General features: G+C 52.3%; 2 protein-coding genes across 10 annotated transcripts in view; one reads left to right on the top strand and one right to left on the bottom strand.

Moving 5' to 3' along the window:
* LOC307205031 (selenoprotein M-like) overlaps positions 1-4,860 on the top strand; it is a 43,846-nt gene extending 38,986 nt beyond the window's left edge. For both annotated transcript variants that reach the window (XM_079957303.1, XM_079957302.1), the window contains exons 3-5: positions 426-460; positions 2,037-2,115; positions 3,483-4,860. In XM_079957303.1, coding sequence (XP_079813429.1) covers positions 426-460; positions 2,037-2,115; positions 3,483-3,680 — 312 coding nt within the window. In that variant the 3' untranslated portion in view covers positions 3,681-4,860. The remainder of the gene's footprint in view (positions 1-425; positions 461-2,036; positions 2,116-3,482) is intronic.
* A 914-nt stretch (positions 4,861-5,774) lies between these two features.
* The window catches only part of SMTN (smoothelin), an 80,097-nt gene continuing 73,260 nt past the window's right edge, over positions 5,775-12,611 (bottom strand). For 6 of the 8 annotated variants that reach the window (XM_079956537.1, XM_079956538.1, XM_079956542.1 and 3 more), the window contains one exon: positions 5,775-8,074. In XM_079956537.1, the coding sequence (XP_079812663.1) occupies positions 7,924-8,074 (151 nt within the window). In that variant the 3' untranslated portion in view covers positions 5,775-7,923. Of the gene's footprint in view, positions 8,075-12,282; positions 12,450-12,611 lie in introns of all 8 variants that reach the window. The other 2 variants (XM_079956539.1, XM_079956541.1) reach the window with 1 other exon arrangement.

The following is a 12,611-nucleotide window of genomic DNA, read 5'->3' as shown; positions in this document are numbered from 1 at the left end:
CACTTCCCCTGGGTGAAGAAGTGCTGCAATGGCTCATAAGACAGAAGGCAGGGAGCCCAACAGTAGGTGGCGCCAGAGAGCCAACAACAGGTGGAACCCAACACATTCTAGGTTTCCCCCCCCCCCACCCTCCTCCCTGCCAGAACGGAGATGGAGGAGAAAGAAGCTGACAGGCACGGCCACCTCCTAGACTGACTGAAAGTAGGGAGGCGGGAAGGTGGGGACTGGCTGAAAGCTGTCTGGGGTTGGTGGGGCAGACTGGAGCAGTCTGGGGTTTCCGGGGAGCCACCACCGGAAAGGCCCTGTCACCAACAAAGCCTCGCCTGTTGATTGTAGGTTCCGAGAATAAACTGGGCTGGTGGGGCAGGGGGAGCCGTCTTATTCCATGTGTAATATTTGCATCTCATTCATTTTTTACCCCCTAGGTGAAGGCCTTCATCAATGAGGACTTGCCTCTGTAGTATCCTTTTTGTATGTTTGTGCAGGGCCTAAGCATTGGAGGTAGGAGAGGTAAAAGGAGGACATCAGCAGGGATCCCAAGCAGCAAGCCCATTGCCCCCCCCCCCAATTATTTATTTATCCTCCCTGGCCCAGGAGCCCAAACTTGAGAAATTCTGAACTGCCGAACCTGGTGCCCTTTAGGATGCTGCCTGGGGCTGACGAGGGTCATAATCCAAAACCTCTGGACAGGGCTGTCTTAAGGATATGCGGCGTTGGGGTGCAAAGATCCACCCGGTGCTCCCCCCGGTTGCTCAGTCCCAGGCTCGCAGGAGGGCGGAGCCAGCCAGCCGCCTCAGCGTCTCTCTGGCTTGGTCGCCCCTGAACTCACGGTGCACAGTTGCCTGCAGAAGAGCACGCCGCCTGGAGGCGGTTGGAGGATGGATGGCGGCTAACAGATTGAGGTTGAATCCTGACAAGACAGAAGTACTGTTTTTGGGGGACAGGGGGCGGGTGAGTGTGGGGGATTTCCTGGTCCTGAATGGGGTAACTGTGCCCCTGAAGGACCAGGTGTGCAGCCTGGGAGTCATTTTGGACTCACAGCTGTCCATGGAGGCGCAGGTTAATTCTGTGTCCAGGGCGGCTGTCTACCAGCTCCACCTGGTACGGAGGCTGAGACCCTACCTCTCCTCACACTGTCTCGCCAGAGTGGTGCATGCTCTAGTTATCTACCTCTTAGACTACTGCAATGCACTCTACATGGGGCTACCTTTGAAGGTGACCCGGAAACTGGAATTAATCCAGAATGCGGCAGCTAGACTGGTGACTGGGACTGGCCAGGGACATAACACCAGTCCTGAGAGATCTGCATTGGCTCCCAGTACGTTTCCGAGCACAATTCAAAGTGTTGGTGCTGACCTTTAAAGCCCTAAACGGCCTTGGTCCAGTATACCTGAAGGAGCATCTCCACCCCCATCGTTCAGCCCAGACACTGAGATCCAGCGCCGAGGGCCTTCTGGCAGTTCCCTCATTGCGAGAAGTGAGGTTACAGGGAACCAGACAGAGGGCCTTCTCAGTAGTGGCGCCCACCCTGTGGAACACCCTCCCTCCAGATGTGAAGGAAATAAGCAGCTATCCTATCTTTAAAAGACATCTGAAGGCAGCCCTGTTTAGGGAAGTTTTTAATATTTAATGCTGTACTGTTTTTAACATTTGACTGGGAGCCACCCAGAGTGGCTGGGGAAACTCAGCCAGATGGGTGGGGTATAAATAATAAACTATTGTTATTATTATTATTATTCCCTGGACTCAACTCTCGGGCCCCGGACTCTCGGCCTGGCACCCCCGAGAGCCCAGTGCCTATGGGTAAGACGGCCCTGCCTCTGGAGGCACCAGGTTGGCAGTCTAACCAGGGAGCTGATTTGCTAGACCTGCTGGCCAACGCAACAGAATTGGGTGTCCTCACTCACCCTTGCCTGAAACCCCTGGAGAGATGCTGCCAGTCAGTGCAGACAGTATTGAGCTAGATGAGCCAGTGTTCTGGCTCTGTTAGGCAGCTTCCTTTGCCCATATCCTACCTCCTTAACTGCCTTTTCCAGCCACAACCTTGACATGAAGCACCTCGCTGGAGCAGACCCCGAACTCATCCTGTTGAACTCACACTACAGAGAGCTGGAGGTGAGAGGGAGTTTTGATCTCCCCACACTGGTGTGACCCACCGGAGGATTTTTAGCTTCAGGCAGAACTGGGAGAGGTGATGCTCTTCACGGAATATGCAATTGCAGGAATAGTTTTGCTTGTGTTTCTGAATCGAACATGTAGGGCCAGCAACAAAATGTTGCAGCGCAGCGGCAAGAATCCATCTCCCTAAGAATCATGGGGGGTTTCTTTTGAAATCTTATTTTTCAAGGAGGTTTCAATGGCATTGAAGGGATGCTTGAAAGTATATGGGCAGCAGGTTGGTAAATCGCAGCCAGATTGGTTATTGTTGTCCAGCAAGCCAGCCAGTGGGACTTTTTAATTCCTCCTCCGCTGGACTAGCAAGATTAAGTTGCATAGCACTTTAAAAGCTCCAGGAATATTCAAAAGTAGAGGGACCGGGTGCAGCAGGCCTTTGGGGGCTTCTCTTCAGGAAACCATCTGCCAGATTTCAGCCATGGGCAGGTAAGATGCAAATCTTGCTCTGTGATGCTTAACCGGCTAATTAATGTGCTGCTCACACAGCAAAGGAGCAAAGGTCCATCAAATATGGGTGCAGCCAGAATTTATGGCAGGGCTGGGGTAGGACACACACCTGTCATCATCCTCTGTCTTAGCAGATTCGGAATGAAACGTCTCAGCAAGAGTTGTTTTAAGTTACTTTCCTTTGACCTCAAGCATTCAGAAAAATCCGTCAAAATCTCCAGCAATTTGAAAACCAGGAAGTTAAATAAAAAAATTAACATCCGGGAATAGCTTTCATGAGGTTAACGAGTCTATTTTCCAAATGACAAAGAGCATGCCTTTTTAATCTTATTTTTAAAATCTAAACTAAAATAAGTTTTCTTGGGTTTGCTGAAAACCTTTTCAGCTATTCCTTCTCCAATTTCTTTTCCCCCCAATGCAGTTTTTCTGCGCACACTCAGTAAGCATAGGCGTTTTCAACTTTTAAGTTAAGTTTTCTTATTTACTTACTTGATGGGGGGGGTAGCTGTGGCCTGGCTATGCCCCTGGGTCCAATGCCATCTGCATTTGGATATGCTGGCACCAATCCAGCTGGGTCTCAGCATGTTGTTGCCACCTGCAAGTCTCTGGTTGACCAGGGGAAGAAGGACTGTGGCTCTATGCTAGGACATCTGCTTTGCTTGCAGAAGATCCCCTTTTCAATTCTCACTAGCATCTCCAGGTAGGGCAGGGAAGGTCTTTGGTCTGAAGCCCTGGAGTGCTGCTGCCCATCAGCGTAGCTCAAGGGTAGAGCATCTGCCAGCCTGTGTAAGCAGCACTGAGCTAGGTGGACCAATACTCTGACTTGGCCTAAGGCAGCGCCTTATGCTTTTATTTTGCAGAGAATTCCACTGAGCGATATGTCCCGCAAAGAAATCAACGAGCTGGTGCAGAAGCTGGGCTTCTACCGGAAGGAGAAACCCGACTCGCCTGTCCCCAAAGAGTTCCAGCTTGCTCCTGCCCGGCCGCCCCCTGGTTCAGAAGGCGTCAAGGGAGAGCGTGCAGCAGAGAGCAAAGGGGCTGCGAGTGGAGAACTCTAGCTATGTTGTGCTCTTAAAAACCTCAGGGGTGTCTTGTGTGCGAGTGTGTGCAAGGGTTGAGAGTGTGGCTCATGTTTTAATACATCCGCAAGCATAGCTGTACCGGTGGGTGTGCATGGTAGTATATGTTGTTCGTATACGCAGGGTTGTGTGTGCACACCTGCCAGAGGAGAGCCAAGGAATGTGGCCTGGGCTGTAGAATCCTTTTTTTTTTAAAAAAAAGAAAACACAGGTTTCTAGACCTCATGGTTGGAAAGGTGTACTGAAAGTGTCTGGGCAGTGCCTGCTGATATCCTGAGAGGCCTGAAGAGGGCTGCACTAAATTACTCTTTAGGTCCCTTTCAAATCTACAATTCTATGAAGATTTGCAGCGGTCTTGAGTGCGGAGGTCTGCTCCTCAACCCCGCAAAATAGCAAGATACGTATATGCAAAAAATGAATGTGCCACATTCGCAGGATATGCAACCAAATGCAACGCCCCCTTGTTGCAGAAATTTGGATTTCATTCTTTAATTTGTTTTAGAGTAAAGGGCACACACTGCCCTGTCTGTGGAACGTGAGTAAAAAGTGGTGTGGAAGAAGCTGTGATCTGGGGTGTGGATTCGGGGAGAAAGTGTGCTCTCCCCACTGCCTGGGGAAACAGAGCCAGACCTCCTGGACCAGATCACCTTGAGTCCCACCTTGGTCTGCGCACCATTTCTGTCTAGATTCATTCGATCATGCATAGCCCAGTCGGAAAGTTTGGCTCCGTGCCTCTTTGTATAGCTCAGAGACCGGGAACCTGTGGCCTTCCAGGTGTTGCTGGATTCCTCGCCCCTCTCCCCCCCCCCAAAAAAAAAGTTTTAGTTTTGCTGACTGAGGGGAGCTGGAGACCAGCAACATCCAGAGGGGGCCACAGGTTCTTCCCTCCTGCTTTCAGTTCAGACCACACTCCCTAGCTGCTGTTCCTTGCTCCAGGCCATAAGCAAGCCTTCGTGTTTTTTCTGCAGCTGTGCCCCGTCTGCATGAGACAGGATGATACCCTCGGCCGAAAGCTCTTGGTGCCCAGGGTGGATAGTCAGTGTCCCATCAGGCTTTGGAGCACAGCGCGCTAAGGAACACGAGCTCAGTCGCCCACCCTGCAAAAAACAACAACCCTCTTGCAGTTGTGCCTAGAAACAGTAAAGTCTTTTACATCCACTGTGCTGGTATCTGTGTCTCTGTTGCTGGATAATTAAAAGTCCCAGGCTGAACTGGCCAAGGTGTTCCCCTGGGCCCTCGCCCCATCCCACCCTCAGAAACTCACTGTGATGAGGTGGAGATGTGACCTTTTTCTTCCTTGAAGAGCACGGGGAGCTGAAGAAGTTGGAAGTTGCAGCCTTTCTCAACCTGTGGGTCCTCAGATGTTGAACTACAACTCCCACCACCCCTAGCTAGCAAGGCCAGAGCTCAGGGATGATGGGAGTTGTAGTCCAACATCATCTGGGGACCCACAGGTTGAGAACCGCTGTCTAGAGACTCTGTCCTGCCTCACCTGAGCAGCATGTTGAGTTGCTGGGAGAAGATGTGTCCTTGCATCCCTCAGCCGTGCGCTGTCCCCTGCCAGTGGGGGAGGCAGGTGGAGGGCAAGAGTCAAGGTGGTGGCAGCGCCCAGGCTGGGGGCATGCACCCACCCATGCCCAGCTGCTGTTCTGCAGTTCTGCGCCGCATGGAGGCGCCGGTTAGGAAGCACAGTCCTTGCCTTAGGGGGCACAGTGGTTTCCATGCCCCGGGTGTTGGCAACCCATGCTACACCACTGCTACTAACCCGCCTCACAGGGTTGTTGTGAAGATAAAATGGTCCGTGTGAGCTCCTTGAAGGAAAAGGTGGGGTGTAAATGCAATGACAGGAATACAAACTCCCCTAATCCTTGACCACTGGGCCAAGGCTGACGGAAGCCGGGAATCCAGCAACATCTCAGTGGCTCAAGAGGTACCCAGATCCTGCTGCACACCAGCCTGCCGCTGGCATTCTCAAATGGCGGGAAGTCGCCAAGTTGCGCTAGGTGTACGCTAACCTTAAAAGGACCGAGCCCTGGAGGTTGGAGAACAGTACGAAGCAGAAACGGCCGTCAAAACAGTCTATCCAAACTTTTATTGTCTTGCTGGTGCCTACATAAACATCCTTGTGCTAGTGCGAGAACAGTTACAATCGGACGCGTGGCTGAGTGCTGAGAGCGGTGTCAGAGGAGCACATCCCGCTGTCCGTCCCTCGCTCCAGGCTCCAGTCGTTCTCAGCTGGCTCATTGGCCCCAACCTTCCCGTATTAATCAGGTCCTCAAAAGGCAAGGAGACTTGTGCAAAGGGCTGATGCGCTGGGAACTCCCAGGAACAGAGTGGACATTGCTCGATGGTGCATAGGCAGGAGAGCTGTTCCATCCAGAGAGGCCACACCAGTGAAACCCACGTGGTTTCCCCCCTCTCCTGCCATGTCTAAGCACCCAGAGTTGACCACAATCGCTCCTGGGCTGGCAGAGCCATGGGTGAATACACACATAGGGCACATGGATGGGCAATACTTGATTTCAGCAAACTGGTGGCCAAGAGATCCTGTGCTTGCAAGGGAGCCTCTGCGCTGATGCAGAGTGTGCCCTTCACCACCACCATCCAGACAGGGAACACAGTTTGTTTCTCTTTAAAAAATTTAAAAAAAACCTGTCCTCTCTACCTCAAGCAGCAAAGAAATCCACATCTCTGTCCAGTTACCCCACAACTTCAAAAACTGCACTTTTCTAAACGAGCTGATTTCAGGAGGCGTTTCGGTCAGGGTTCAGGGGTGGCTCTGAGGTCTCCTCCTATCCCTCGTCCAGCTTTTACCCACCAGGAAGGAAGCTATTTGCCATCTGAAAGCCTGGCTTCTCCTACCCACTGGTGCCAGCAGGGTTCAATCCAGAAGAGGCGCAGTCCCAGCCCAGTGGGGCCTGTGCACTACATTTATAATCGGGTTCCTCTTCTGGAAGTGTGAGGAGGGGGGCAGGAGGAAAGTGCAAGACCTCTGCCTCGAAGGTGGTGAAGGAAGAGGCCCTCTGCCATAGCTCAGCGTTAGAGAATCTGCTTTGCATGCAGAATGTCCCAGGTTCAACCCTCAGCCAAGGCAGTCAGTGTAGACAATACTGAGCTAGATGGACCAACAGAAGCAGTATAGTAAAAGGCTGCATTCAGCTTTATGGCAGGACATCTGCTTGGCATGCAGAAGGTCCCAGGTTCAAGCCCCGGCAGCATCTCCAGCTGGGGCTGGGGGAGTCTCCCTATCAAAAATCCTAGAAAGCCACTGCCAGTCAGTGTAGACAATACTGAGCTAGATCGATCAACAGAAGCAGTATAGTAAAAGGCTGCATTTAGCTTTATGGCAGAACATCTGCTTGGCATGCAGAAGGTCCCAGGTTCAAGCCCCGGCAGCATCTCCAGCTAGGGTTGCGAATGTCTCCTGAAAGCCTAGAAAGCCACTCGCAAGTCATGGTTGCCAATATTAAGATAGAAAGGACCAGTGGTTTGGCTCGACAGAAGGTAGCTATCTAAGATCCTAACGCCTGGTTTTTTGGGGTGGGCACCACACCTGTCTATAACCTGCTGAGCAGGCTCTGCACTTGCAACGATCATCGCAGTTCAAGGATTTGGGGGAGGTGGGAAGCAGGGATGAGTTAAGGTCTGCACACACAGACGACAACGGTCCCCCCCCCCCTTTTAGCACGCTCCAGCATTTAGCCGTTCAAAGGTACAGACAAGACGCGTGGTCAGTCAATCACACCTGCACAGGTCGCTGCCCCTTATGCTGCTCGGCCGTGCACAATGCAAAAAAAAAAGGGAGTTTCGAAAAAGGAGGAAATGGGAATAACTTACAGTAAATAACGACAACGACAACAATAATATAAAAAGCACGTGCGGATGAGAAGGGCAGTCCCGGTTCTCTCCGTAGAGCGGTCTAAGCTCGGCCGGTCCCCTCCAAACCGGCCTGGATTGCCAATTGCCCAGCCTGCTGTAGCGGGGTGTGTGTGTGGGGGGGTGTTGGTTCCTCTTGCCTTTTTGCTGCTGGTGGCTCCTGCCCATAGTAAGAGTTCTCTGAAAGCAGGGGGGAGGAGGTGGGGCTGCAGGGACACGGATCGGGACCAGAGGAGCAAGCGAAGACATCCTCCTTTCCCCTGCTGCCGCACCCAGGGTGGGTGGGGGACAGGCTAGGCTGGATGTTTCGGAGGGAAGGGTGGGGGTGGGGGGCGGGAGAGGAAGGCTAGAAGCGCTGCTGCCTCATCTGGAGCTCGTGGCGCCGCAGGTGGTTGTAGAGGGACTGCACGTAGGTGAAGACGCACTTGGCGTCGGGACGTTTCCCCATGATCATCATGTCTTCCACGTCCACCAAGGGCACGCAGTCCACAAGCACCCTGCAAAATGGGGAGGGAGAGAAAGGGGGAGAGTAAGTGGTCAAGGTCAAGGTCCCCTGGACAGTTAAGTCCAGTCAAGGACGACTATGGGGTTGCGGCACTCATCTCGCTTTCAGGCCGAGGGAGCTGGCGTTTGTCCACAGACAGCTTTCCGGATCATGTGGCCAGCATGACCAGGGACGGAGGAAGAAGAAGAGTTTGGATTTGATATCCCGCTTTATCACTACCCAAAGGAGTCTCAAAGTGGCTAACATTCTCCTTTCCCTTCCTCCCCCACAACAAACACTCTGTGAGGTGAGTGGGGCTGAGAGACTTCAAAGAAGTGTGACTAGCCCAAGGTCACCCAGCAGCTGCATGTGGAGGAGCGGGGAAGCAAACCCAGTTCACCAGATTACAAGTCCACCGCTCTTAAGCACTACACCACACTGGGGGGTGCGGTAGGTGCGGCCTGTTCTGGGTGTCAACACTGAGGGTGGGTGACAAAATGCTGGGCAGCACTCACCTCAGGGCCTGCAGCACGCCCGAGCCACGTGTCTCTCTTGGGAGAGATGTGGTGGCCTGGGCGCCCGCAGGCTCCACGCTACCCAAATGGTCCACCCGCTGCCTCCCCCCACAGCTGTAGGACGGCTGAGTGGGAGGAGGCAGGCAGACTCCAGAGGCCCCACAGTGCACTGCACACCAATCCAGGCTCCCGAGTGGCTTCCTCCACTGTTGAGCATGACCAAACCGCTTCTGGTGCAATGAAACACCATGACAGAAACCAGAGCACACAGAAACATCATTTACCTTCCTTCCTTCCTGCCGCAGCAGTACCTATTTATCTACTTGCACTGGTGTGCTTTCGAACTACTAGGTTGGCAGGAGCTGGGACAGAGCAACGGGAGCTCACTCTGTTGCGGGGATTTGAATCACCAACCTTCTGATCAGCAAGCCCAAGAGGCTCAGTGGTTTAGACTGATTCCTCCCCCCCCCCCAAGACCCATAAACTAACCCCACGTTGTACTGCAGGTTAGCAACAACAACTACCAGCACTTATCCCCGCCCCTCGGGGCTTGGGTGCAAATCCTAGGAAGTAACTACCCAGGTTTTCCCACCGTTATTCATTTCTGCAAGAACAGCCTTTGCACGGGTGGGGAGAATGCAGAGCCCCCACCCCAGAGATAACCTGGGGATGTCAAAGGAGCCATCGGTTATTGCAAACGGCAAGGAAACCTTTGATCCTGAAAAGAGAAAAGTTGCCCCTTCAGGAGTCTAGCCAGAACAACACTAGCGAGGGTTGCTAGCGTCTCGTTTTGAAAGTGTGAGCAGCCGCCTGGTGTTTATAACTTTTTGCAACTTTTAGTGCAGGGGAGCCCTATATTGATGCTCTAAGAACAGTTTGCGCCTGTGAAGAAGCTGGTTTGGCCAGTGTGAGGACAGGATGCTGGATTAATTGGACCCTGGGCCTGATCCGACACGTTTCCACTTACACTCTTAATGCCCACTTTCAATGCCAAGACCCAGGACCTTGCATCAGCTTTGCGCTGGTTTCCCGCCCGGCCTCCCCAGTCCTCAGCCTTGGGGTCAAGCGTGTGCAGAGGGGGTGGGGGTGCGGGTGCACAGGGAGGTAACCGCGAGGTTTAATGGGCTCCCTCCTCTCAGCAGCCTCAGCAATGGAAAATCTCCTGAGCAAGCCAGTGTGCCCTTATAAAGCCTTTGTTTAGCCTGTGTGATGGGCTGTTGTACCCAGTGTCCCGGGAGAACGAGGCTCTAGGGAGGCAAAGATATTAACAAGGAGTGCCTGAGTCACTTTTTCCAAGGCTCTCTAGCTCCTCCGAGACATATATGGCCGGGGCAAAATAAATAAAAATAAAAACCCACCCCACCCCACCCCCTCCAAAAGGAGAAAATAAGAAGAAACCATCTCCATCACCTGTCCATCTCTCTTTCTGTGCACCCCGGCCTGCAAAAGCAAAGGATTCTGGGAAAGGCAGGCACTGCCGCCACCATTACCTGGCAGTTGTCAAAAATTATCCGCCCCTCCCGCAAAAGTGAGAGCTTAAAATTTTATTTTTACGATTGGTATTTGATTTCTTCCCCAGCCTTGTCCGTGAGCTCCCATTGTGGGTTAAAACAATCTAAAAACACAACATGGAAGAGCTAGTAACACTGGGAACAAGGAATATCGGGAGCCAGTGTGGTGTGGTGTAGTGGTTAGAGCATTAGGCTGGAATCCGGGAGACCAAGGTTCAAATCCCCCCCACTGCCACAAAGTTCGCCAGGTGTGACACTAGGCCAGTCGTTGCCTCTTGGCCTGACCTCCCTCGCAGGGGTGTTGTGGGGGTTAAACAAGGTGGGTGTCTGCCCCCTTGAGCTCCCTGGAGAAAAAGGTGGAATAATGTTGTGGATTCTCCTTCCTTGGAGGTTCTGAAGCGGAGGTCGGGGTTTAGCTGAGATTCCTGCATTGCAAGGGGTTGGCCTAGATGCCCCTTGGAGTTCCCTTCCAACCCCACAATTCTATGATTCTATGAGATGTGGAAAGGAAAGATAAACATGGCGCCTTCAACGCCTTGTGAGGGGGCAGGAAGGGTAGTGCTTAAATGCAACCAGTCCATCAATAATAAACTGTGCCAGGGTGGAAAGATGAAATATATCTAGTTTAGCACCATCATACAATGGCAGATCCTCTCAGCACCAACCGACCCACTACGAAGAGCAGGCTGGATATTTTTTTCTTAGATAAATGTCTTGATAATAACCCGTCCTTCACCAGCAGGTCTCCCAGAATTAACAACAGCCAGATTACACAGGCCCTAGGGTGCGTCTCAAAAACAGACATCTTAAGGGTCAAGAGGGAAGTCTTCCGCATTCACAGGGAAGGTGCCAGACGCATTGCAGTGGGGAGGGAATTCCACAACTTTGGGGCCACCACAGAGAAGGCCCTTTGCTGGGCTGTCACCACCAACACCGAGGGCTGAGGAACTATCAAGAGGTGCCCTGCTTGCCGATTCCAGCACCCGAGGAGGTAGCCTTTCGGGTATTTGAGGCCTGTGTCATTCAAGGCCTCGAACACGAATGTGAGCGCCTTGAATTGGGCCCAGAAACAAAACAGCCACCAGTGCAACTGTCTTAAAATGAGGTTTTTAATGTGATATCTCAACAGAACCAATCCTCATCCCCCCCCCCTTTTATTATTTGCACTCCGCACATCTAACTGCCCCAGCCACTCTGGGCGGCTTCCGACATATATAAAAAAAACTTCCCTTCAAGGCTGCCTTCAAATGCCCTTTAAAGGTTGCATAGTTGTTTATCTCCTTGACATCTGATGGGAGGGCGTTCCACAGGGTGGGCGCTACTACTGAGAAGGCCCTTTGCCTGGTTCCCTGTAACCTCGCTTCTCGCAGGGAGGGAACCGCCATCAGGCCCTCAGAGCTGGACCTCAGTGTCCGGGCTAAATGGTGGGGGTGGGGTGGAGATGCTCCTTCAGGTATACCGGACGTTTAGGGCTTTAAAGGTCAGCACCAATACTTTGAATTGTGCTCAGAAACATACTGGGAGCCAATGTAGATCCTTTAGGACTGGTGTTATATGGCCTCAGCAGCCACTCCCAGTCACCAGCCACATTATGGATTAGTTGTAGTTTCAAAGGGGCTATTGGGGTTGGGGGGCTATTGGGTTGTTGTTTTTATTTTCATTATGTATATTGTGGTTTTGTATCTTGATTTTATTCTGTGAACCACCCTGAGACCCCCGGGTATAGGGCGGTATATAAATTTAATACAGTGGTACCTCGGGTTACATACACTTCAGGTTACAGACTCCGCTAACCCAGAAATAGTACCTCAGGTTAAGAACTTTGCTTCAGGATGAGAACAGAAATCGTGCGGCGGTGGCAGGAGGCCCCATTAGTTAAAGTGGTGCTTCAGGTTAAGAACGGACCTCCAGAACGAATTAAGTTCTTAACCCGAGGTGCCACATACATACATACATACATACATACATACATACATACATACATAAATGGCCCGCATACTGAAGGTCCCCAAGCAAGGTAGTTTCTGAAGGAACTACCAAGGAATTGCCGTCTGCCTCTCCCACCCTCCGAATTTCCCTGCCTCCCAGCGTGGAAACGTTTTGCAACCACAATGCAGAGACATGTATCTTTCCCCCCCCCCACCCCTCCGCCACCCCCCCCCCAAATAAATCAAGAAGGAGGAGGAGAGTCTCACCATTGCTCCGCGGGTTGGAAGGTTAGGACTTTTTGGTTTTAACCAGCCCCTTCTGAACCAGGCACCGGTAGAACTCCTGGATGTACGTGTAAACGCACTTCCAATCGGGCTCCCTCATCCGGACCATGTCCTCCACATCCAGTAACTGGGGGCACTCCGCGTGCATCCTGGGTGGTGGGGCAGGGTGGTGGGGTGCCAGGAAAGGGGAGGGAGAAGCCAGTGATCACAGCCCGGACAGATTTGGAAAGGGGGCAGGGAGGGAGGGAGAGAAAAAGAAGAGAGAGACAGAAGGAAAAAAACAGAAGAAATACATAAATCCATTTCACATT

Source organism: Podarcis cretensis, assembly GCF_951804945.1.
Source record: "Podarcis cretensis genome assembly, chromosome: 16".
Lineage (NCBI taxonomy): Eukaryota > Metazoa > Chordata > Lepidosauria > Squamata > Lacertidae > Podarcis > Podarcis cretensis.
This window is presented reverse-complemented; position numbering and strand designations above follow the sequence as displayed.